This window comes from Notamacropus eugenii, chromosome 4 (assembly GCF_028372415.1).
Source record: "Notamacropus eugenii isolate mMacEug1 chromosome 4, mMacEug1.pri_v2, whole genome shotgun sequence".
In the NCBI taxonomy this organism is placed as follows: Eukaryota; Metazoa; Chordata; class Mammalia; order Diprotodontia; family Macropodidae; genus Notamacropus; species Notamacropus eugenii.
Genome location: NC_092875.1, coordinates 230,444,619 through 230,469,684, shown reverse-complemented (window position 1 = coordinate 230,469,684; position 25,066 = coordinate 230,444,619). Strand labels below are relative to the sequence as shown.

The 25,066-nt window shown below is 38.4% G+C and overlaps 1 protein-coding gene across 4 annotated transcripts in view; it reads right to left on the bottom strand.

Annotated features, from left to right (window-relative positions):
* Window positions 1-24,470, bottom strand: part of MPPE1 (metallophosphoesterase 1) — a 29,007-nt gene extending 4,537 nt beyond the window's left edge. For 2 of the 4 annotated variants that reach the window (XM_072604210.1, XM_072604212.1), the window contains exons 1-10: window positions 15,533-15,760; window positions 13,363-13,417; window positions 11,642-11,699; window positions 8,029-8,425; window positions 6,232-6,340; window positions 4,508-4,611; window positions 3,595-3,669; window positions 716-824; window positions 493-564; window positions 276-398 (exon numbers count right to left, since the gene is read on the bottom strand). In XM_072604210.1, coding sequence (XP_072460311.1) covers window positions 276-398; window positions 493-564; window positions 716-824; window positions 3,595-3,669; window positions 4,508-4,611; window positions 6,232-6,340; window positions 8,029-8,309 — 873 coding nt within the window. In that variant the 5' untranslated portion in view covers window positions 8,310-8,425; window positions 11,642-11,699; window positions 13,363-13,417; window positions 15,533-15,760. Of the gene's footprint in view, window positions 1-275; window positions 399-492; window positions 565-715; window positions 825-3,594; window positions 3,670-4,507; window positions 4,612-6,231; window positions 6,341-8,028; window positions 8,426-11,641; window positions 11,700-13,362; window positions 13,437-15,532; window positions 15,761-24,375 lie in introns of those variants that run through there. The other 2 variants (XM_072604213.1, XM_072604211.1) reach the window with 2 other exon arrangements.
* Between the last annotated feature and the right edge of the window lie 596 nt (window positions 24,471-25,066).

Below are 25,066 nucleotides of genomic sequence, written 5' to 3'. Positions count from 1 at the left end.
TTAAATACTGCGAAGTTTTTATGAGAGGAAGATTGAGTAATATGTATGATTTAATATTAATAATATATCAATTTAATCAGTTCCTTTATGGAAAAGATTGGTTACTGGGATGAATAAAAACTTTGACAAATTGCCACAAGTCTGCCTTTCAGTCTACAAAAAAGAGCTATCCTGCACTAAAATCTACTTAATACTAAGAAAACAGACTTCTTATTAAAAAAGAAACATAACAAAGTTTGTGTGACGCCAAATACCACTATAGTAAGTTGGCAAACCTTTTGGGAAGCCTCTTTAGAAAGTACATCATATCTCTCTTCAAATAAGATGTTCTTTTTCTCTGGAGGAGCAGAATCTTCCCCAGTACAGTCAGCGTCACTTCTCCGGTACAGAGGAAAATGCTGTCCAAAAATTAAAGAGCCTGACATGAACTTACAGAACCTTTTCACAGCTAATTCACACATATAAAGAAATGCCAGGCTCTCCCATTCTTACCTGGAGAAGGATAGGAGCTGATGCTGAAAGCTGTTGAACACCACCACACTTTGGGCTGGAATGGTACTTCTCCTAATGGTTACAAAATAATGATAATAATCATGCTAGTGACTGGACAGTGTCGTAGTTAAGATGAACATTCTACCATGTGTAGTATGGAGAAAAAGCTACATCAGTGAGGAAGGCTACATAGGATTACTATGATATTATCACTGACCCTTACCTCTCTGGAGCAATTCAGCAGGTGAGATAGTTTAAGGAGTTGGGCCTCCGTTGAAGAGCAAATAGTGCAGCCATCTCCCTCCATTGCCACACTGTTCACCATCACAAAACTGAAATGGTTAAGGAAACAATATTTTCATTTTCCCCAAAAATTTTAGTAGTTTTTTGATAAACCCGCCACTCACCGAATTTTCACAGTGAATGAAATAGCAGACACAGAACTCAGAAAAGTTAGTATAACACATGTGAAGGATGCTTCATTAGGACAGAAAAGAGAATTCCTTATGCTAGCAAAAGGCCACATAATGTTCATTCGCTAAGAAAAAGGCTAATTAGGAATGATGTTGATTCCTGCTAGGGCAAAACAGTTTCTCTTTTCTCTATTAGTATTATATATACTTTGTTGTATAGTACTAGATGAGAGATTGAGTTAGAAGGAATCTCAGAGACCATCTAGGTCAAACTCTCATTTTACTGAGGCCCAGGAAGGTAAAGTAAGGTCACAAAGGTAGGAAGTAAAAGGGGCAATATTTGAACCCAAGTTCTCTGACTCTCCACCCAGTATACTTTCTACAATGCACAGCCTTTTAAAAACATTTTGGGATTTTTTTAAACCTTTTCTTTCCTTTATTTGTCAGTTTGAAGAAGAATCCCTTCAAGGAAGCATTCCAAAAGACAGAAGAAAATGGAAGATCAAACTCTAGCTAGATAAGTCACAACAAATATAAATAAAATATAATAAAAGCTAACAAAACAAAATAAAACAAAACTCAATTCATATTGTAGTGTCTATTCCACAAAGGAACTATCAACTACACGAAAATATTCTCTTTGAGCTCACAGTGCCCTGAATCTATTAATCAATAAGCATTTATTAAGGACTTGCTATGTACTGGACATTCTGCTAGACACAGAATTCAAATATAAAAAGGATCCAGTCTCTGGCTTCAAGGAGCTTACATTTTATTGGGAATACAACATGTCCACCCACCATTAAGGATAGCATTATGAATCAAAATTTCCCCACTGGAAAGATTTTTAAGCCCCAGATTATGATCATCCTGATTATAAGTACAATGAAATTGCAATATAAAAGATTCATAATATTTCTTAGAAGTTTACTATAATGGAGGATGACCCTTATTAAATGCTTTCTCCTCAGGACAAATGAAGGTCTATTCTTGAGAGCTGCACTGTATGAAAACTACATGACATGAGTTGTAATAGTGACAAAATGGAGTTCTTGTTTTGACCTAAGCATTGAAGGAAAGAAGTGGTTTTTTGCATATAGATAGTCAATACTGAATAGAATTAATCTCTTTCATATGCTTCTGACCATTATTAGAATTCAGACCTCTAGGAATTTATTTTATTGTCTTAAGCATTATCTAAAGTAAAATACAGCAGTGTTCAACTATGTATATTAACATAGAAGATTAGTGAAACAATGGATAATTTAAAAATTAATTGAACACATATAATTTAGTATTAACAGATTTTCCTTCCTAATTAGAATTTTTCTTACACTGATATTAAAATTAGCTTGAGTTTCATAATCATAAACTAACTGTGCAGTAGGAGAAAGCCTAGATGCACACTGGAGAGTGAGGATGAAAAAGTCTAAATTGAAAACTATTCTGAAAAAAGTCTAGATGACTCAGTGGATAGAGCACCAGGCCTGATGTCATGAAGACCTGCATTCAAAAGATATGAGCTGTGTGACCCTGGACCAGTCACTTAACTCTATTTGCCTCAGTTTCCTCATCTATAAAATGAGCTGGAGAAGGAATGGCAAACCACTCCAGTATCTTTGCCAAGAAAACCCCAAAAGGGTTCATAAAGAGTCAGACACAATTGAAAAACAACTGAACAACAATAAACAATCCACATTTTAGTAGTAAAGAGCTGACATATAATGACAAGTCTTTGAGAAATGATGAATATTTAACAAGAAATCTCACAAAGTTGTTTGAGGGGAAAATAACCTAAATCATCCTTAATAGATAATAGGTTATGAACTGTCCATTTCAACTAAGAAAAAGGACCTGGGGGGTCACTGTCGACTATTCCATAGTTTCAGGCTCCCATGTGCTACTGCAGCAAAAACAGAATACAAAAACCTAACAAATTTCTGGTCATAATGAAGGGAAGTATTAAAATGTAAAACTTTGTATTACAATTGTGGAAACCTATGATGTATCTACATTTAGAATACTGTATGCACTTCTGTTCAGTGCACCTCAAAAAATATAATGGAGCTCAGAAAAGTCCAGAAAAGAACAATAAACTGTCATGGAAAAGAGAAATCACTATATGTGAATATAAAATATTATTATTATTATTAACGATAATAACAGCATTCATATAGTTCTTTAAGGTTTACAAAGCACTTTACATTATCTCATTTGATCCTCACAAAAACCCGGTAAGGTGTGATTATTATTCCTATCCTTTGGATGAGGAAACTGAGTTTACAGAGATTAAGTAATTTGCCCAGGATCTCACAACCAATTAAGTATTTGAGATGGGGTTTGAACTCAGCTCCTCCTAAATGTGAGCTTTCAGCACCACCTAGCTGCTTCTAAAAGGGGATGTGATCCAAATGTATAAAATCATCCACTGCATAAAGTATCCCAGATACTAGACCTAGTGAAATGTACCTTGAAATAAGGAGATAAATTAAAAGCAAATAGAGGAAATGTTACTTTACTTAGTGGATAGTTTCCCACCAGAGATACCCACAGATCTGACCCAGTATCAAGTAACATTTACTAAGCCCTTACCTAGCCATACTGTGGTAGGCACTAGCCAAGTCTTACAAGGAAACTTGAATTTATAGAAACTAAAGAACTTGATAAGTATTTCTAGCATAATACTTACTTAATCCCTTTTATAGAAAAAAGTTCCCCAAAATCAAAAACCTTCTTAAATCGTTGTAGTTTATAACTGTTCATCCTGTATTCAATTGTTTAAAAAAAAAAAAAGAAAGAAAGAAAAAAGGTACATTTTATCAGCTAAGCATAGAAAAACATGGTAAAAGCTCAATGCTATAGGGAACTCTGATAGATAACATTTCTATAGGGTTTTGGAGGCAGGAAGGACCTCAGAGGCTCTTTAGACCAACCTCTTCCCCACCCCATATCTTAGAAGAAATCCCCAATACAACATCACTAGCAAGTGGACATCAAGCTACCCTCCATTTAAAGACATCCAAGTCAACGATTCCATTTCTTAACAGTTGTACTTATTTGAAGAAAAAAAAATTTTTTGCATGGAGCTGAAGGAATACCTGCAACAATGTTTCTAGTTCTGCCTTTTGTGGTCAAGCAAAAAAAAAAAGTAATCTATTTCTATAGGAAAATCCTTCAAGTACTTGAGCTTGTGGTTCTCCCTACATCCTCTCTTTTTCAGAGTAAACATTCTCATTTCTGTCACTCATTCCTCATGGGGCATAGTCTTTAGATCTTTGACACCATCATGGTCAGCCTCCTCTCAACACGGTACTACAGAAATAGTCTGACCAGGATTATATTGTGAGAATCACAAGGCCTCTATCTGGCACTTTTCAAAATATTTTCATTCAAATTATTTCATTTCATCCCAGGGAAAATTGAATTGTTATTAAATGTATATTTGAAACAATGTTAACCAGAAATATATAACCTCCTTATGTTTTCCTTTTCAAAAAAAAGACCATTTTCTGTGTAGCAAATGAAGCTTTTTATACAATGGTTACACATTGCCTTCTCCAATTTCCTGCCCATCATGGCACACGAGTACCATAAGTACTTACTCATAATGAAAGCCAATGTCATGGTTGCCAGCGACCACTATAAGTTGTGTGTGAGGTGGATGTCGGAATACTCTCTGGAACCTTTGCACATCAGCAGCCCAAGCCTGAGAAGAAAAGTCAAAAGACCCACTAATTTGCATTTAGGCTAAGAAATGTGATCCTGATATGAGAGGACAAATCTGTCCCAAAACAGTTTCGTTTAAAACTCAGAGCCCCAGAGCTTGGCTTTTCCTAATGTAACTCTTTCCAAAATTCTTGATTAACAGCTTATTTCATCCATCACTGATTCTTAATGACAAGATGTCCCTTTGTAGCATTTTTTAAAATGTTAACTAGCAGTTCTCCCACCCATGCAGGAACAAAAAGGTTTAATTCTGAAAGTTATCTCATAAGATATTAGTGCCTTGTTAAAAACAAATTCTCAGAAAATACTCTATGATTTCTCCCTCCATGACTGGGCCAGAATAAATAGAGCATCTTTTTCCATGAAGCATAAGAGTTCCTTTTGTGTGTAAAGGAGGAACCAAGGGAACCAAGGGGAAAGGAGAACCAAGAGAAATCAGAAGTGAAATTTAGGTTGAAGATGGAGGGGCAAATGAAAATCATTTCAAGACCATTCTAGTACTAAGTCTGGATAATGAATCATGCAGGCATTTTGAGAAGTACATACAGAAGTTGTTTTTTTTCCTGAGTCTAAGCAAAAAATGAATCTGGACAAACTTCTAAGCAAAGATGATATGCTTTTCCAAGCTGACTGCCTCATTTTAAGGTGATCCACTGTAGGAAAACAAATTTAATTCTTGTCATGGTTTTCAAATGAGATGATTCTTAACTTTATTTTTTTAAACATACTTTGTCAAGGTATGTTTTGTAAGAATTTCCTGAAGCTAGGAAAGCAGTAGCTTTACATGCATCAGCATACATCCCTTACCTCCTTTTACAACTGATCCTTCTAAAATGTAGTTTAATTACACAGAGAGAATTAAAGGGGCACAATATGAATTTTAAAGTTCCTCCAACACATTACAACTAAGCTACTAGTTAGCTCCTTGCTGCTCAGCCAGAAATATCAGAGCACTTGTAAAATTTACTTGGTGAAGGGTGAGGTGATGTGAAATGGGACCATTAATGTACAATGGTTCTCTTTTAACCAAAGTGCAGGAATCATTTAACATTTACTACGAAAAGTCATTAACAAAATATTCTCATGCCCAATGTGAGAACAGTCAGATTCAGTACATGAAAAGCTCTAAGTTACCCTGGTTCTGCTGCAGATTTTTCTTGGGGGAAGGATCCTATGGAGTGATTAAAGGAACCCCAAATCTTCACTATTTTCCTTCTGATGTAGAAAAATAAAAGATTAACAGGAGATAAGAGTAGGGAAGCTATTTGTATAAGTGCAGTTTATTTGATTAATTGGTTACTAAAATAGTCTGAAATAGAATGTAAATTTCACCATGTGCCCTGACAGCCTCATCATAGTGGTAGTGACATTTATATTAAGGAACTCTGTCTCCTAAGATTTATATGTATGCATTACATAGAAACTATGTAAACTCCTGGTAACTCATGCACTCCAAATTTAAAAACCAGTAGGATTAGTACAGGATTAACCAATCCTACCCAAGCAGATGAGCATTAAATCCAAGTTCTGAGTATCTTCAAGATATTTTTTCCCATTTCATATGTCATTTAACAACAAAAAGTAGAGCTGCATGTCTTACCTCAGGGGAACTCCACTTGCCTTCATCAAAGACATCCCCCAGAATAAAGGCAATCTCTGGCTGTAGTAACCATAGGGCTGTTTGAAAGGCCCTTTCCATTTGCCACTCCCTTTGAGAGGGGAAAAATCATTAGCCCATTTTCTAGGTAGAATTTATAACTAAATCTGAATTAGATATCTAGGGAGGGGTAAGGGAAGTAAACTGGAATAATCTGTTTACACCTCTATCCTCCCCATCAACTCCTTCCAATTTCAGAAGGATGAAAAGGGGAAAGGTTGAGAATCTGATGCATCTTCTCTGAACTAGGGAGAGGATTAAAACCACCATAAGAAGTTCTTAACTGCCACAACCTCTTCACCCTAAGTCCTGCCCTCCCTGTGGGGTTCACATACCACACTGTCCACTGAAGCAAAACTTACTGAATAGTACTCTAGTCATCTGATGGAAGTTAATTCAGCCTTAGAGAATGCCTATTTTTGGTCATTATCACCTAGTCTCTGTCAAAATCTGTTCTCACTAAAGAGGCTTTCCTTTGATCTAACTGGACAAAAATAGTGAGGAAATGGTAGAAGAAATTATCAAGAAACCAAATCTTACAAATGTCAGATGCATTTAAAAAAAAAAAAAAAGCACTCAGGGTATAAAGCTTCACTATCTCCCAAAGGATTTGGCCAACATTATTTTTCACATCCCTTGAACTCCTCTGTAGTCTCCCTAAGGTCCCCTAATTCTAAGGGGTGCTTTCATTTACCTAACCTGTTTTGCAACAGTAAGGTGTTTGGCCCTTTAAATACCAGCATGGGCAGTTGACTGGCCTTCCTAGCTACCACACATAGCCAACATGCATTGTTATTTCAGTTGTGGTGCCTCTCAAAGGTGGTGGTTTTTTACTACTTCTTGGCTTCCGGTTTTCCACACCCAAGGGAAAAAGGACAGAGAAGCAGCATCAGCAAAATGAAAACTTCCAAGAAATATTTGAGGGAGTTGGCCATTAGTCAAGCAGAAAGTAAAATTACTTTGTCCAAAAAGAAATAAAGTGTCACTCATTCTCTGACTCTAACATACTCCACTTTGGGTACTGTTCAGTTCCATGACCTCTTCTGACTCATCTTCCCTTCTGTCTTCCCTTCTCCATCCAATAAGAGGTATCAACCACAAAGTAAACCCATCATGGGCGTGAGAGAGTAACATAAAGAAAAATCCAGAGTAAAACAGAAGAAAAATATAATAGTCTCTATGCAGTACAGAACAAACAGATCTGGTTCTGGCAAAAAGTACAGATAAGTGAAAGAGAAAAAGCCATTATATGCTGACATAATAGTTGAATCCTCCTCCTAACCCTCATCCCCTCATACTACCACCACCCCCCCCAGAAAAATATGAACAGACAGATGTATCTAAGAAGCTTCCCCCAGTCCTGTCGCTAATGTGAATTTAGAGATTTCTAGCAGCAGCTCTCTTCAGATCCATCTCTTACCCAACTGAGAGAAAAATGCAAACATACTCAGGATACAAGGAAACAGATAGATCATGATGGAGGACCCTCAGGAATGGTTCTACTTGTTTCCCTGCCAGTCAACTCACCCAGAAACTTGAACCCATGGAATAATTAGTGTAATTGTGGGCTGGCAAGGAGGTATCTTTAATCCCTGATGTCTAGCTTTTGGAAGGAAGTCTGAGGAGTTCCTTAACACCAGAGAACCTTGATCAGATTGTTGATAGGGGTGATGTCACTTAGCAGTGCTACATCCTTAAAACTACAGAATTTCAAAAGGGTTTCTGAATTTTTGTTCCTACCGTCGTAATTTGTCCAACCAATGTCCATTTATCTCCCCAAGCAAGTGGGTATCAGCTAAAAATATAACCTTCAGCACAGGTTCAGGAGTCTGTTGTTTGCGTCCAGAAGCCATAGCTTTCACTTCTGGCCAGTGACACTGAAAGATCACTAAATAATAAATTATATATTCACAAAACACAATCAGAGCAGAGATAAGAAATCCTAATTTCAAAAAGAACCAGGTCTTCCTCTTAAAATGAAGAAAATTCAAAGTTCTAGGTAGTGATCTATGTTTAATCATTTCTTCTGTCCAAAGAAATATGCCTCAGTGACCAAGGACCAAATCCATTCAGAATTGTCCTTAGGAAAATGTGAGTATCCTTGCTGAGATATAGTATCCAGATCTGAACAGAACACCTAAAAGAATCAGAAGAAAAGAAGTTTATACAAAGCAATACACGTTTCCTTTTACTTAAGTGCAGTGATTTTTTTAAAGAACAGAAAAATAAAATATTAAAAATCATTACCCTGTTTTTTACTTTATTATGAGATCAGATTACTAGCAAGGAAAACTGGTTTTCTGCTTCTATCTATGCAGTTCTTTGTGTAGGTATTTAAGAAATGACTCTCATAGGAAGACTGCAGACTGTTCCTAAATAAACTTGAAAATGTGGCCTATAACCACAAATCTCATACCAAACTAAACATGATGGAAGATTGAAGAAAAAAACCTCTACAGCAATGAAAAATTCTTAGAACCACTTAAAGTAGGCAGGATGTCATGATCCTCAGTTTCAGAGTACCCAACACAGGCTTCACCTTAAGTATTACCTTTACCATTTACCTTAAACCATTAACTTAGGTTCTTCCTTAAAATGATTTCATGATCCCTTTCCCTCCAAAGGCTTTCACTATCGGTAGTAATTTTGGCTTTTCTGAATACAAGGTGTCATATCAATAAAAACAATGATTGCCATACTGCAGACTAACACTATCATTGGTGTAGCTGTGATTATTTTACAGAAAGTCACAAGCTATAAAGTTTCAGGGCCTCAATGGCACCAGATGAAAAGTATCTCTGAAAATGTGGAAACACAGAAACTACTTTTGCTATATGTAAACAGGGATCTCCTTTCTTAGTGCCATGTAATTAATGAGCCATAATACATTCAGCATGTCTCTTTTCTCAGGGGCACAGGAGACAGTGAAGAACCAAAGGGAAAAGTGATAAGTAAAAGGCTTCTGTAGATATCCTGGCATGACTCTTTGGCAGTCTACAGTTCCTTCGTTAGAGTAATAACTTTAAATTTCTTTCCCAAAGCATGAACTAATAAATTGGATTTTAACTGTGTCTGTAGGGAAGTCAGATGCACATGTGTCATCTGGAATAAAACACCATCCCTAGACTCATAACGAGGAATTCCACAATATCTTTGGTGATACAAACAAAAGAAAATCCCAGGTCATCTGGAAGAATTTGGCCAAGACTTCCGTTGGTCCATCATATCCTTCTAATGTAGCATCCACATCACCCCATGGTCTCTCTCTAATCCTAGGCTATACCAAACTTAACACAGAAATACAATTAGCTCCTGACAAATATAATCAGTAATTCATAGAAGTTTCTTGTTACTTATAAATCAAAGTCAAGAAAAAATAACTTTTCTATTGTCTTTGACTATACTTATAAACAAATTTTAGTCTAGTAGCATGAATCCAAATGACCAGAGGGATGAATGCTCTGACAGTTCAATACAAGAACACTAAGGGGGAAAAAAAGCATGGGTCACCAAACTACACACAGTTTAATGAAAATGTTCCCTAAAGACAAATTTCATTGTTTTTTTTTTTTTCCTACTTCTCCATTGTGAATCTTTTGACTTCAGTCTTCCCCCCAAAAGGCCTGGAAACTACTGGAAATTCTAGAAAGAACAGGATTAAAAAAGAAGTCCCTGGAACCTTCTGTTTGAAGCATCTGGTGCTCTTTGGCATACAGTGGCTTGTATCTCAACCCTTATGACCTTAGAGCGTCTAGTCTTTCTAAAGGCCATCAGAAAAGAGAGCAAAACATACAACTTCACTACCTTTGGGGAAAATGTCTTCAAAGACTTGACTGTGATCATCAGATCATAAGATTATAGGATTGGAATTGGAAAGGAGAAATCATCTAGCAGTCTCTCCTCATTTTAAATATGAGAAAACTGAAGCACAAAAAGGTGAAGCAACTCGAACATTGAATCTACCCCAGTGCAGCCAGCCCTCCCTTTGACATTACCTCCAACACCAAAACAGACCCCAGATTCAGAAACCACTACTACTGAGTGTCAGAAACATAACTAATGAGGGGAGTAAGCTCAAAGTAAGCCAGTTTTCTCCTATACTTCCAAACTGAAGTATAGAAATGAGACAGGACACATAGTATATAGTGTACTATATCTGCCATGAGACTCACTTGAGGGCAGCTAGGTGATGCAGTAAATAGAGCATTGACCCTGGAGTCAGGAGGACCGTTAGTTCAAATCTGGCCTAAAAACACTTGACGCTAGCTGTGTGACCTTGGGCAAGTCACTTCACTCCAATTGCCTTGCCTTCCCCCCCCCCCGAAAAAAGACTCAGTTGAACCAAAAAGTGGAGCTATAGTTTACTTACACACACACACACACACACACACACACACACACACACACACACACACACACACACACACACACTTCAGTTTCTGGTCTAATACTGGCCTAGGTACAAAAATCTATGAGTAGTACCGCAGATCAGTGTCTGGAGGGAAAAATAAATAAAAAATTCGCAAAACCCTGGCCATACCCAAAAACTTCTGGGTTCCATCAAAACAAATCACAGAGGAAACAGTTGAAGGGGCTTTTGAGGTAGAAGAAAGCATTTCAATCAGACAAGGATATATTTTTAGTTGGTTGCACTTAAATATTTTACTATTTTCCTTTGATGTAAGGAAGTTTCCAGGTCAATGGAGTGGAGGGAGTGACATGCCAGGTTAAGGGAAACAAATGTAGTATAAAAACAAAAATTAATGATTCAAATTGGGAGGAGGTTGGGGAGGGGTGAAATGAAGTTTCAGAAGAAGTTAGATAAGGCAGCCCTAGCATGATTTCTAAATGTCCCTCTCCATAGGTCCCCCAGAGACTTTGAACCTTCAACTGTGACTTATCTACCACACTTATCACAAAGTAAATATCAAGAACAGACTCTTCTGACATTGAAATATGTGCATTTTTTAGAGAACAGAAGAAAAATACTGCTTATAAAGTAGAGAACTGCCATTGGTTAAGTGGTGAAATTTGCCAAAAAAGTTTTTTACATGCATGATAGGTATAAATGATCCTTAGAAAAGCCCTATCATTACATGAAATAGTTTTCAGGGATTAAGATGACTCTGAAAAACTAACCCAACTTAACCTCTCTCAACTCAGTTTCCACATCTTTAAAATAGAAATAATACCTGCCAATTCCATTTCCTTAAACAACTTCTGAGAACCAATCTAACACATTTCCCTGAAAGACTGAACACAATTTGCATTTGATAGCATTTATCCAACTCCTTGCCACCTTCCCCCTACCAATCTATAATCATCATTCCAAGTGCAAAACGCTTTATCTTACCTTAGTAACTTCTATATTTTCTTCAGTGTTGTGGTCCATAGGATTCTTGCCATTCCCTCTACAAAAAGAGGAAAAAGTAGAAATTAGTTCTTCTTAGAGACCTTTAGATAAGAATGAGAAAGGAAGACATCTGTTATTCCTTGTCCTCCCAGGCCAAAATGAAACTGAGAAAGCCTTGACTGCATAGCAGATTCCCACTCTGTAACACTATTCGTTATTATCAAAACAATACATAAAGAAACAATGTCACTCCTACTTCATGACTAGTCATTGGTTCAAATTGAACATCAAAAAATTACTTTATTTCCTGAGTAAAATGCTAACCAAACACTAAGGGGAAAACTGCAGCCTTGCAACCTACCAAAACAAATTTGTTATGGAAGAGTACAGAATCATGTCACCTCTAGACTTTCCTTTTGAAACAGAATCCAAAGAAAGAAATACACACTCTTTTGGGTTGCAGCCTTATTTGAACTGAAACCACTTCACACAAAACACCTAATGAACGTTAAATTCTCTCTCAATTTTTACATTATTCCAAATTTTCTTCATATATGTTTCATGCAAAATTAATTCATAAATACAGGTATTTACAATCCATATCATTTTGATCTTAATAATTATCTTGGTACTCTATCCTTAGGAACAATAAGCAGAAATAATAAATCTATGGGTTTACTTACTTACATCAGGTCCAACTGAATAATAGTAAAGAGGAACCTGATGATCTCTTGAAACTGGGTAAAATGTCCTGATGCCATAAGAAAATAACAGCTACTCAATTTTAGCAACCCTAGAATTTGTTGCCATTACTGATAAATTTCTTGGTGTTCTGTGTGCACCTATTCCCCAGGTGTCACTCTTTATGTCCTCTAATATCTAAAGCTGCTCAGAATCCTGAAATCTGAGTATGAAAGAACTTGGCAGGTTATTAAGCCCACTTTGTACATGGACAGAAATCCAGAAATTCCCTTTATAATATTCTAAAAATGGGCATGCAGGTTCTACTTGAAGGCCATCAGGAATAGGGAAATCAATTGCCACTTAGAGGTAGTGAATTCTACTTTTAAACATCTCTAATTGGACAATTCCCCTTATATTTAGCCTAAATCTGTGCCTACCATTTCTACCCATTGCTCTTCAATCTACTCTCTAGACCAGGTAGAACAAGTGTCTCTCTCTGCAGAATGAGAAACCTTAAATCCTTTGAAGTAAGTTCTCATATCACCCTCAGTCTTTTCTCAAGGCTAACTACCTCCTGTTCTTTCAAGAACTCGTTGCAGTCCTTTCACCAACTTGGGTCATCTTCCTCTGAAGGCACATCAGCTTACATCCTTCTTAAAACATAAGCTCCCAAAACTTGTTCCACCACCTCCCTCATTACAGTCACAAAGTCGCCCCTTAACCTAACCTAATATTACATTAGCCTCATTAAATTTGGTTCTTACATCACCTTTTCCTGACTTTACTGATTCAGGTTAAATTGTATATTCTTCAGATTAAAAGGCCAAAACTGATGATTCACAACTACTGAGCGTCACTGAAGCTATTACCCTCTATCACCATTTGCTTTACAGGTTAATAGAAGGAAAAATAATGACATGTCTGTTCTTCATTATGCCAGGTGATGTAAGTTTCAGCCATATTTATGGCTTACAACAATGTGGCACTGGACCTGGAGTCACAAAGACCTGGGTGTGAATCTTGTTTCAAATACTTACTTGTTGTGCGACCCTGGGCAGGTCAGTTAATTTCTCTCAGCTTCAATTTTTTCATCTGCAAAATAGATAATAATTCTTGTAATAACTGCATGCTGTAAGGAGAAAATGAAATACTATTAGGGCTTTGCAAACCTAAAAGTACTATATGTCAGTCACTTTTATTAGCTATATCTGAGGCCAAATATGACAATCTGTCCATTTCATATCCCATCCCCAAATATAAACTGCTTGTTTACAATAAGTAATAATAAATGTTTTGCCTTACCAAGAGAATACAGTATTTATAGATCCTAGTTCATTAGATTGGAAAATTAGTAGGTAAGTCAGAATATGGCATAGGTGCTTATTTGTATGTTTTATATATGTATATAATGTACACACACACACACACACACACACACACACACACCTGTAAATGAATGATAAATTTTAAAATCATTCTTGGTTTTCCAAAATTTCCTTTGGTTTTTTTTGCCGAGTTTGGATTGTGAGAGCAAAATTAATAAAACACTAAAGTTGCACATGAAATTTAACTTGCTTGTGAAAATTATTGAAATAAACCTTAAAACTGAAAGATCTCAGTGGACCCCAGGCAAACTGTTCTTATTTTTAAAAATATTTTTGAACTTACTAAACTCATTAGTTTAGGATGAGAGGTTAGTATTCATAATGGAAAATAGAATATCAATTTACCAACAACATTTCAAAATTAAAAATAGAAAATTATCATTTTAGATTCTATATTCCTATCTCTTCCCCGACTCCCACCAAAAAAAAAAAAAAAAAAAGGCTAGGGCAACCACAGTAAAATTTTGACTCTTTTCTCTTTAATCTACCTGTTTACTTACAGCTCTTTAATCCACCAGGATTATATACATAATGGAGGATAAGCCTCCAATTATTTATATACATCAAACTCTACTAAAATTTTTGCATACACAAAAACTTTAGATCTAAACTAGTTTACCTTTCTTTTAATAACAACTAACTAGCAACTAACATTTGAATTTTATACTTCACTACCAGAATAAAACTATCATAGCCATGTCTAGGTCATGCTGTACAAGGCTTTACGAACTAAGATATTTTTAACACTGTAACACAAAACTATCTGACCTAGATTTAGTCTGTTTTCTGTTATATATCACAAATCAGAACTTTATTCCTACAAAGCCTTGAATTTTGGATTTTAGATAGATTTTTTTAATGATTAACTATATTCTAACAAACCTTTGACTGGACTTTAGCCAGTCTTTCATAAAATTGCTTTCCTCAAAATATACAAATGAGTAAATGAAACACAGACAAGAGAATGGGAAGAAATACTTTAGCATAGACAGCAACTACACTGTTAAAAGGTATACAGTCAAGTTTAAGGGGAAGAAATACGAATTATGGATATATAGCTTAAAAGGCAAAATCCTTTAATATCACTCCTTAAGAGAAGCAGAGGTGAGCACTAGATTGACACCTAGCCTTAGAGTCTGAAAAATCGGGATTCAAATCCGGTGTCAAATACACGCTAATTATCTGACTCTGGGCACATCTTACTTAGAGAAGTAGAAAAGGTGCTGACCAGCACCGATCAAGGAAATCCCCTCCTCCAAGAATTCCTATAGAAATGAAATTATAAATTCAATCCCCCTCACCCAATTTAATTCCACTATTATTTCCTTTTCCAAATTCGGCAAGAAGGCAAATTCTCGTAAATAAGTCTGTATGGTTTTGTTTGCTGGATTCTCTGGTTTGTATTTTTTTAAAAAGCTACTGGCACCAAAACATCTGTAAACAAAAACATTTGGCACCAAACATCATTTGGGACCCGGGCAAGATTTAATTTTTAAAAAGCAACCAAGAGAAATATACTTGGTTTCCCTATTATATTAAAACGAACAAAGAAAGTGACAGTCTACACTTTCTGTTCCTCTACCCTTCGAGCCTTCTTTTCTCCGTGCTTACAGGATTGTTTGGATTTTCCCTCCCTCTTCCTTGGTCCTTAGCAATGCTCCTCTGAGAGACAAGGTTGGGGGAAGGGGGGGATTGGGTAGGAGAAAGGACAGAGACATGTTTAAGATTCCTTAATATTATAAAAGAAAGGTAAACGCAGCATAAAGTCGGAAGTTAAAAGCAAAACGCAAGGTCGACTTGAAGATTAAGAGAAAGCCCCTACAAGACCCAGAAGGAAGGTTGGCGGCCTTGTGGCTCCGGGCCGGGCAGCTGTGCGCTCTATGCTAGGGGAGGCTCCGTCTTGGGGAGGCTCCGTCTTGGGGAGGCTCCGTCCGCGGTTCGCTCCGTGCAGACCAAGTCGGGAATTTCCGGGTGACGGTGCAGAAGAGCAACCACCAAATAATCAATGACACATCCACTACTCAAGTGGAAGCCTGCTCATCTCCGGACTTCCGTAAATCTCTTCACCTCATTGGCAGGGTTGAAGGCAATGTCGGTGCTGACTGGTCGCTTTGTTTTCTGCAGAGGACCCGGGCGGGCTTGCAGGACTCTGATTGGAGGCTGGAGACCACAGAGTTGTGCAGGTAGATCTGCCCCCTGAAACTAAGAAGCAAGCCCTTTGCGGATGCATCGGCCTGGGACTGCATCTTTTGCTCACCACCTAGGAAACTGCTAGTTAATCAGCTTACATGTGCTTGCTTTACTCCGCAGTAGTACAGGATCCATTCGTCCTCTCATTTAACAAGCTTTTATTAAAGGTCTGGTACAGGCTATAGACTGGAGGAGACAGAAAGATATAGAAGACAAAGGTCGCTGTCCTTAGTTTACAAGTTCGGGATTAAAGTACATAATATGATTTTAGTTTGTAGCATAGTTATATGTCATATTTTCCCTTTAAAAGTTAGTATTAATGTAGAATTGTGTTGAAAAATCAAATGAAGATAATATAGGGAGTTTCTTGAGGAATTTCGCCAAATTTTGAACACGCTGATCGAGGTCAAGTTCCCAAAATATCCAAACTGATCTGTGATCTCATGCATAGGCATGTTCCCTCCAGTGATGCAAGTTGCTACCTATCTATATTTGCCTCTTGTGGGAGACCCAATTCCATGGCAGAAGTGGGAGCCGAGATTTCTACTCTACACCAAAATGACATTTGGAGTCAGAGGAAGTGGATTCAAAACTTGCCTCTGTCATTTGTTACCCCTGTGACTCTAAAGCAAGTCATTTAACCTCATAGGTATCAGTTTTCTCATCTGTTAAAGAGGAGGGTTGGACTACGTAGCCTCTAAATCCAGCTCTAAATATGTGGTCCAATGTGGCAATCCTCCCCTAAATTCAATGCAAAAAGTTCACCAAACACAGTGTGGTCTTCCTCATTTTCTCTAGCCATTGTGAGGAGTAGCTAAGATTCCAGGTCCAACAACCAAGGAAGCAAAGGAGTCCTCCAAGGAAATTATTTTCTAACCACATGATGTCATATCTTTTTTTTTTGTTTGCTGATATTCTTTATTCCATTTTCCAAGATGGCCATAAAAACATGAAAATAAATTATGCATAAACAAGCAAAAGTTGAAAGTAATCTTTAAAAATTCATTATTTGCATAAAGAACATTGTGAAAGAATGCCTATAATTGCTAATACAACCCAAAAATTCAATGCAAAACAGCAGAATATTAAGACAATATCCAACAATTAGTGTGATTTTTATTCTGGGAATAAATTATGATGAATACATAATGCTAAATTTACTTTTCATGTTTTGTTAAATTTTAAATGACAAACATGTCAAGAAATGAAAGAAATGCACTTCAATGAAACTGAAAAAATTGCACAGAAGCAAGTAATAGGAAGTTTGGAAGGGAACAATAACAAGCTGGGCCATGTTGGTACTATAGTAAAATTTTAATTTTTTATTGTTTCATTAATGTAGCAAAATCCTAGTGAATAACTCCCCCTATCAATGCAAATCAGCAGCAGTTTGGGGATTTTAAGCCTTAGAGATTTTTCCTTGGGCATTAAGAGGTTCAATTATTTGTCCAGAATAGCACAGTGTACTTTTAAAAAAGAAAGACAAAAGCAAACTACAGGGAATAGGGATTCACAGTTTCATGTACAATTCTCTATTCTTTGAATATGGAAATCTGTGAGGTAGATGCTATTTATTATTCCCATTTTACAGTTGAGGAAACTGAGGCAAACAGAGGTTAAGTTACTTGCCCAGTTATACAGCCAATCAATATCTGAGGCTGGATTTGAACTTAGGTCTTCCTGACTCCAGGTACACCACTCTGTACATTGCACTTTCAGCTAACGAGAGCCTCATCCTTAGGAGCACATACACAGTGTGCTCTGCCTGATGTAGTTCCTGAAAAGGATGTCTGGTGAGTCTGCTGCTAAAGATGTGTAATGGGACATGATACTCTCCACTTCAGAAACAGGGGTTCTTTCTGTGTCTGTTCCTTATCTAAGTACATAGGGATGAAAAGCCTTTTGCCTGGTTACTGAACTGGGGCTGAGCCAACATACAAATGGCATTCACTGGTGTAATCAGCCTTTCTGTCTTCTTCCTGGCTATGATGGAAGCAAGAACTGCTATAAGCCTCCAGGTCAAGAGAAAGAGGTAACAAAAGTGGTCTACTCTGCCCAACTGGGTTGACATGTTGCCATGAGAATGGTGTTGGTATTTTAATGGTCCTCTTGTGTCTCTTCTCCCTGTCAACAAGTATTAGAGACAGCTATTACTTTATGAACTTTAAAAGCTGAAAGAGAAAGCTACCCCAAATCCAGGAGCTATAGTCCATCTCAGAGTTTGACAACAGCAGAACCCAGTAAAGAGTGCAGGAACAACCTGTGGTCTCAGCCCAGCAGTGGATGGAGGACACTGAGACAATAGGTCCTGTAGCAAGCAAACAACTTGTCCAACAGTTATGGTGCATTCTAAGTGAACTTGAGGAAGTGAATGTTTTATAAAAGCCACGTTAAATTTGAACCCAAATGTCCCCAGTGACTAAGACAGTAAAGGGAAGAGAGTGTGCCCTTGGTGTTGAGGAAAGAGGGAGGATACTTTCTAACTTCTGGCTATATCTTCTCAATAAATATCTCTTCATAAAAACTAATTGATGTTGTGTGGTTAAATGATTAATGAAGTATTTATCACTGGCTCAATCAATGTTTTTTTTTTTCAAAAGAGATAACTAGTGAGTAATATTTGAGAAAACACTTGAATTGAGGGTTCAAGCCAATGGCATTAGGAGAAAGACGCTCTAACCTCTCAGGTGAACCTCTAGGTCTGTAAAAGTCAAATGTGGCCATCTGTTACCTGGGGACCAGACTTGACAGTTTGACTGGAAATTAGGATAAGGCCCCCCCCCCCCAGCAACATTATAAAGACTACAAGAATGCCTAACGTTATGGTTAAGTCAAGAGAAAATAAAGTTCAATTTCTAAAAATTCTATTTATATGTATCCCCTTAGCCCAAGGAGCTACAGAAGAGCTGAGGCTGATGCCTAAGGGGCAGAACAGAAATCATAAGTGTTTTCCGATCCAAGGATAGATCATTAAAGCCTTGGTCTGTACCTGAGAAAGACAATCACCTTCTCCTCTACACCTGAAGGAGGGGGCAAGCAAAAATCACCCAATCAGTAGGGGAATTGAAATCCAATGTGGAATTACCAAGAAAGGCACAAAGGATTGGAGAGAACAGTCTGATACTGATGCTGCGGCCTCACAATGAATGAGAACAAATTTGCAGGAGAGACATTGGCAAGACACCAAAAAAAAAAAAAAAAGATTGTAGCAAGACAATGGCAATAACCAACAATGACAATGCTGAAACTTCTGCCTTCTGGCCTCTCCATTCTGGCACTGAGTCTTCACCTCATTCCTTTGGTTTTGCTTTATTTTTTAAGTCTGTGTACATGTTTTTATTGGCCATTTCTTTCCAAAAGAAGCCAATTTCTCTAAGATATTCAATGTAAACGTATTTCTTTGATGGAGAGAGAGGATTATTAGCTGTAAAGCACAAAGAAGAGCAGCCTGGATTACAAGCAAACAAAAAGGAAAATTCTCTGTCCAATCATTGATATTGTTCCCTGCTGAGGGCTCAGATACATAGTAGCATAGCTCCTGAAGATTATGAGGCAGACGATTATGGACGTGGGACAAAGAGAAACTTTGTATCTATGATGGTCTTGAGATATGAAAAAATTTCCTCCTGTGGCAGTGACCTTGCCACTGCTTTCTATTATTCTCTTTGGAAGTAGATTAAAGAGGCTACGGGGACTGGGAGTAGAGCAGAGTGACTAAGGAGATGGCGGTAAGGAAGAGGGTGTGTGTGTGTGTGTGTGTGTGTGTGTGTGTGTGTGTGTGTGTGTGTGTGTGTGTGTGTGTGTGTGTGTGTGTGTGTGTGTGTGTGTGTGTGTGTGTGTGTGTGTGTGTGTGTGCGCGCACAAGGGAGGGAAAGGGGGAGGCAAGGAAACCAGTAAAAGGAAGAAAGAGGGGGCAGGGATGGAGAGAAGGAAAAAGAAAGAGAAAGAAGGAGAGAGAAAGGGAAGGACAGAGAGACAGGAAGAGAATGAAGAAAGTTGAGAGATGAGGGGAGTTAGAGGGAAAGGGTGGAAAAGCAGATCTAAGAACTTGTGCAGCGAGCCCTCCTGTATATGCCAGGGTGCTTGCTGCTGCACATGGTCACACAGCAAATATACATCAAAGGCAGATCTTGAATCAAGGTTTGCTTGACCCTAAGACCATTCCTCTATGCAATTATCTATCACTGATCCTCAGATTTTATTACCACAAAAAAAAAAGCCATCAAGAAGATATCAATAAATGTCAACTCTTAGATTCACTTTTTTTCTGTCTGTAAAATCTTTATGAAAATAGTTGATACACATATTGATGATATCCTCAATGAAAATATGAGAAGGGTATGAGCAGGCTTTTGCAAATGACATCTCTGAAATATCAGACCATCTTCACAATTACACAAGTGACTAAAAGGTATAGTGAATTCAGTGTCCCACTATGTTTATTATTCATTGCCTATTTTTAAAAGAATTTTATTCAATAGAGCAAAAAACTTCTTTAAAGGTTCCTCATCTAGCATGTTCCCCTCCTCCATTAAGATCATACAAGACTATCTGATAGAAACAGCAATAACTCTGTTCAATGATATGCTGAAAATCACAAATTAAAGGTGGCATAAAAACAAGAGACTTTGCTCACTGAAAGTATTTGCTTCAGTCATGGAGGAAGTAGTCAAGAGTAGAAATGGAATATCAATCCTGTAGCCCCACCCCAGGTGTTGCTGTTTGTGGGTGACATTACTGTGATCTCATTAAGCCCCAGAACACTATAGAACTTCCTAAGTGAGATCCCTAATTAATCAAAAGAGGTCAGCCTAACTATCCATAAAATAAAAGTCAAGTTGATGAAAAAAATGCTTATCAGGGATGGGGAATCTGTAGTCTCAAAGCCACTAGTCCTCAAACAAATTTGTTCTATGAAGTTTGGATTCAAAGGGCCACATTTGAGGACCTAGACGCTCACATGTGGCCTCGAAGCCACAGGTTCCCCACTGCAATAGACTATGATTTGCAATGAATAACTCTGCACATCGAGTCAAGTCACTGACACATATATACTCTGGAGAAGACACTGGAAGAGACAATAAACTGGGACCACACTTAAGCGGAGAAAGATATCAGGCTGGACTACATTAGAGAAAGTGCAGAACTTTGTCAGTGGCCCCGAGCTTATCCCTTAAATAAAAGCCAATCTCTCTTTTATATGTAGTACTAAATGACTGCAAATCATGAAATACCATCAACTTCAAGAAATCAAAATTGGAGGTTGTCAGAAGGGTAATGGAGAAATGTAAACCGTGGGTATAAAAAAGCTGAACAACGTATGTGTATAAAGCATCCAAACCAGATGTTTGAAATAACAAATAGAGAGCCGAAATGCTACGTTGGCATCCACTCTCCATCAAGAGAACTAGAACGTCCTCTGCATGGAGTAGCCCCCAAAAACAACTTTATGAGAGGACATGCATAGGAGTTGCATAGGGGTTGGAAATTTGAAATCTTCAGTGTTGTAGGAAATACCCATATCACCTGAATCCACTGAAGTCATAATAATTTTTTAAAACAGGTCAGTAGATTGTGCCACCCTACTATTACTCTCAGTTATCTAGGTCTGATTAAATCCTACCCTTTGATCCCAAGTCACTCTAAATAACCACTACTGATGACTGCTTTAACTTCTATCACTCCATCTATTTAAAGTGGCAGACTCCCTACAAAGGGAAGGAAATGAGCCTTCTGTCGGTACCTAGGAATCAGTTGCCACATCTTGTCAGCTTTCTTGTATATAATTCTATAAATTTTCTTGTACCTTTTCCCTTATCTCCACTTACATGGCTACCACAAGGGCTCAGACCCTGGTCTCGGCTTACCTGTACTGTAACAGGTTGAGCAACGGTCTGTCTCCATGCTCTCTTTTCTTTTTTTCTGCAATGCATTCATCACACAGTTGCCAAAATAAACTTCTCTAAGCCTAGGTCGCTCTCCTGGTCAAAAGCCCTCAGGGAGTCCCTCACTCTATTTAAAGCTTTCCAAAATACAGCTCCGACCTTCTTGTTCTGTCTTATTTCACATTACTCTCCTTCATAGCAAAGATAACTGTTCCTCAGCTACAACATGACATCTCCCACCTATGCAACTACACATGCAATGCCACCGCCACCCACACACATCCCTAGAGTACACTCTCTCCTCATTTCTGACTTTCAGAATACTTTTTTTCTTTCAAGGTATCAACTTAGGCACTACTTTCTTTAAGTCTTCCCTAAGTCAAACTGAGACCTGTTAAATACTTTAGCTTAAAAAGGCCAAGGAATCCTGCTGCATCTGGGGCCATCTCCAGTTTCCTTGATCTGTATCTTTCTACTGGATCCATATGGACTCAGAGGGGAAAGTGAAGCTGGTGACTTTGCACAGCCTTGCTTCACTTAAATCCAACTCATTTGCACGTCATGGCATCAACTCCCTTATGTCATGGTTCTCTTGCAGAATGAAGGACAAATAACATCAATAATAATTCCCCTTCCCAGATGAAAATTCATAGGATTACAGAACGGTAATGCTGGGATCAAGGACCATAGATGCCATCTAGTCTAAGCCCCTACTTCTACAGATGAGGAAACTAAGGCACAGGGTTATTTACACAGGTTAAGAGACTTGTCCATTTCACAGTTAATAGTAACAATAATAAAAACAGCAATAAGAGTTAGCATATGCTCTCTCATTCTTGAAGAGGACCAGAGACATCAGCAGGGCAATGTCTTGACTTGTAAGTAAGTTGGATTTAAGTGAGGCAGAGCTATGAGAAGCCATCAGCCCCACTGTCTCCTGTAGTCATCACAGTCCAGTGGCAAGACATATGTCAAGACAACTGGCCATGGCCCAGCTGCCAGCATTCATACAGCACTTTGAGATTTGCAAAGTGCTTTTCCATTTGACCCTTACAACAATCCTGGGAGGGAGATGCTATTATTATCCCCATTTTATTGATGAGGAAACTGAGGAACAGAGCAGTTGATGGACTTGCCCAGGATCCCATAGTTAGTAAGTGCCTGTTGTAGGATTAGAACTCAGGACTTCCTGACTCCAAGTCCACTTCTCTATCCACTTGCCCATTATCCAGTTAGTGACAGAACTACAATATAAATCTGGTCCCCTCTCCCTCCACTATACCACTATGTTCTCTGCTTCTTCAGACATCCCTAAAGCTTAACCTGATTTTTTTTTCCTTTGCCCCATCACTGCTCAGCCTCTGTTATACTTATCAATGTGAACTGCTCCAAATATGGTACAAATACTCCATCTGTGCCTTTTCTCTCACTGTCCCCACACCTATAATATCTCTTCATTTACACCATCCAGCTTCCCTCACTTCCTCCAAGGCTCAGCTTACATCTTACCTTCTAGGCAAGACTTTCCCATCTTTCTTCCCTTCCCAACAGCTAGTGCTCCCCTGCCCAATGTCTTCTTTTTGCAATGTATATGTCTTACTTATAGCTAGCTATTTATTAGATATTTTTATATATCTAGTTAGATATGTACATATACTTATATGCATATCTATATATCACTAGATTACATATATACACTTGTGTGCATGTATATATGTACTGTATCACTAATATATATGATACACTATATATACACATACATATATGTGTATGTGTAGATATGTATGTGTATGTATATATATATATTTGAGGGCAGAGATGTATCATTTTCCATTTGCATATCCCAGACCTGGCATTAAACCTTACTCAAAGAAGAAACTCTTTGGAGTCAGAGAACCTGGATTTAAATCCAGGCTCTGCCACTTTCTACCTTTGCAACTTTGAGCAAGACATAACTTCTGTTAATAGAACCTATGTTTCCTGATCTGTAAAATGAGGGAGTTGAAGTAGATGGCCTCTGATGTCCCTTAAATCTCTAAATCTATGATGCTGTAATGGAATGTTTCTTGAATAAACTACCAAAAAACGAACTGATGATCAGAATTGCTCCCCCACCCAGCTGTAAAGAGACTGCAGGAAGAGCTGCAGCCGGGGGAGGAGGTGACTGCAGGGCCGCTCCCTCAGTGACTGCAGTGGTTGCAGAAAAGCAGCAGAATTGAGGGGAGGGAGGAAAGAGAAGGGAGGCGGGGAAGGGAGGAGGCTGAAAGATGGAGAAGGGGGTGGAGAGATTGAGCTTGGATGGGGCTATACTGAACAGGTGCTAGGCACAAAGGGGGAGGGCCTTGAGCTCTACCAGTTGCTGTCAGGGAGGGAGGGACTGTAGGGAAGGGAGAAGAAGGGGCAGTTTGGGGCTGGGGGCGCGCGCTCTCCACCCTTCTGGGTTCGAAGAGCTCAGCTCCAAGAGCTCAAAGACTGAGACTTTCTGCCCCTCCATCCCCAACCTCAGCGCGCCAAGGGGCAGGGCGAATGCCGGACACTGTCAGTCCAAAATGCCGAACGTCAAGGGCTGCTTGGCCCATCCTGCACTTACCCCAGGACTAAAGAACGCAGAGGAGGAACAGAGGGGCCAGCAGTCTTAGCATGAGGCACTCAGGGTAATGGACTTCCTTTAGTCACCACATCGTTGCCATGGAGATGGAGAAGCCAGAAACTCTACCTGGTAGGGAAAGGGGAGGAGTCGGGGGCGGGGACCTCAGCTCCCTCCCCTTTCCCTACTAGCCCTCCCTCCAGCTCTTCTTCCTTGGAATCCTCGGTTTTCTCATTCAAGGAAATTTAGAGGTCATGTAAAATAATACAAACCCTTTCATTTTATAGAATAGAAAATGAAAGTCTAGAGATAAGGAGGGACTTGCCCAAGGTCACGCAGGTAGAACCGAGGCCTTCAGACTGTAAATCCAGTGTCTGTTCTTACCCCCAGCTCCCACAATGTAATTATTGGCAATGAACTTTTCTTCCCTTTTTTTATATCGATATGCCTACTGCAAACAGATTTTTAAAGGTACAGTCTGGGATAACGCACCATCCGGTGTTTTGCGCCTAGACTTAGTTGCTATCAATATTGCTCTCTGCAGTATTTCAAACCATGGTCTTTCAGTTTGTTTTAAAATGAAGCACTTAGAAAGCAGTCCACTGTGATTTAGCATTTTGTTTCATTTTCTAAGAGTTCCAAACCTGGAGTCAGGAAGACTCATCTTTCTGAGTTCAAATCTGGCCTCACACTT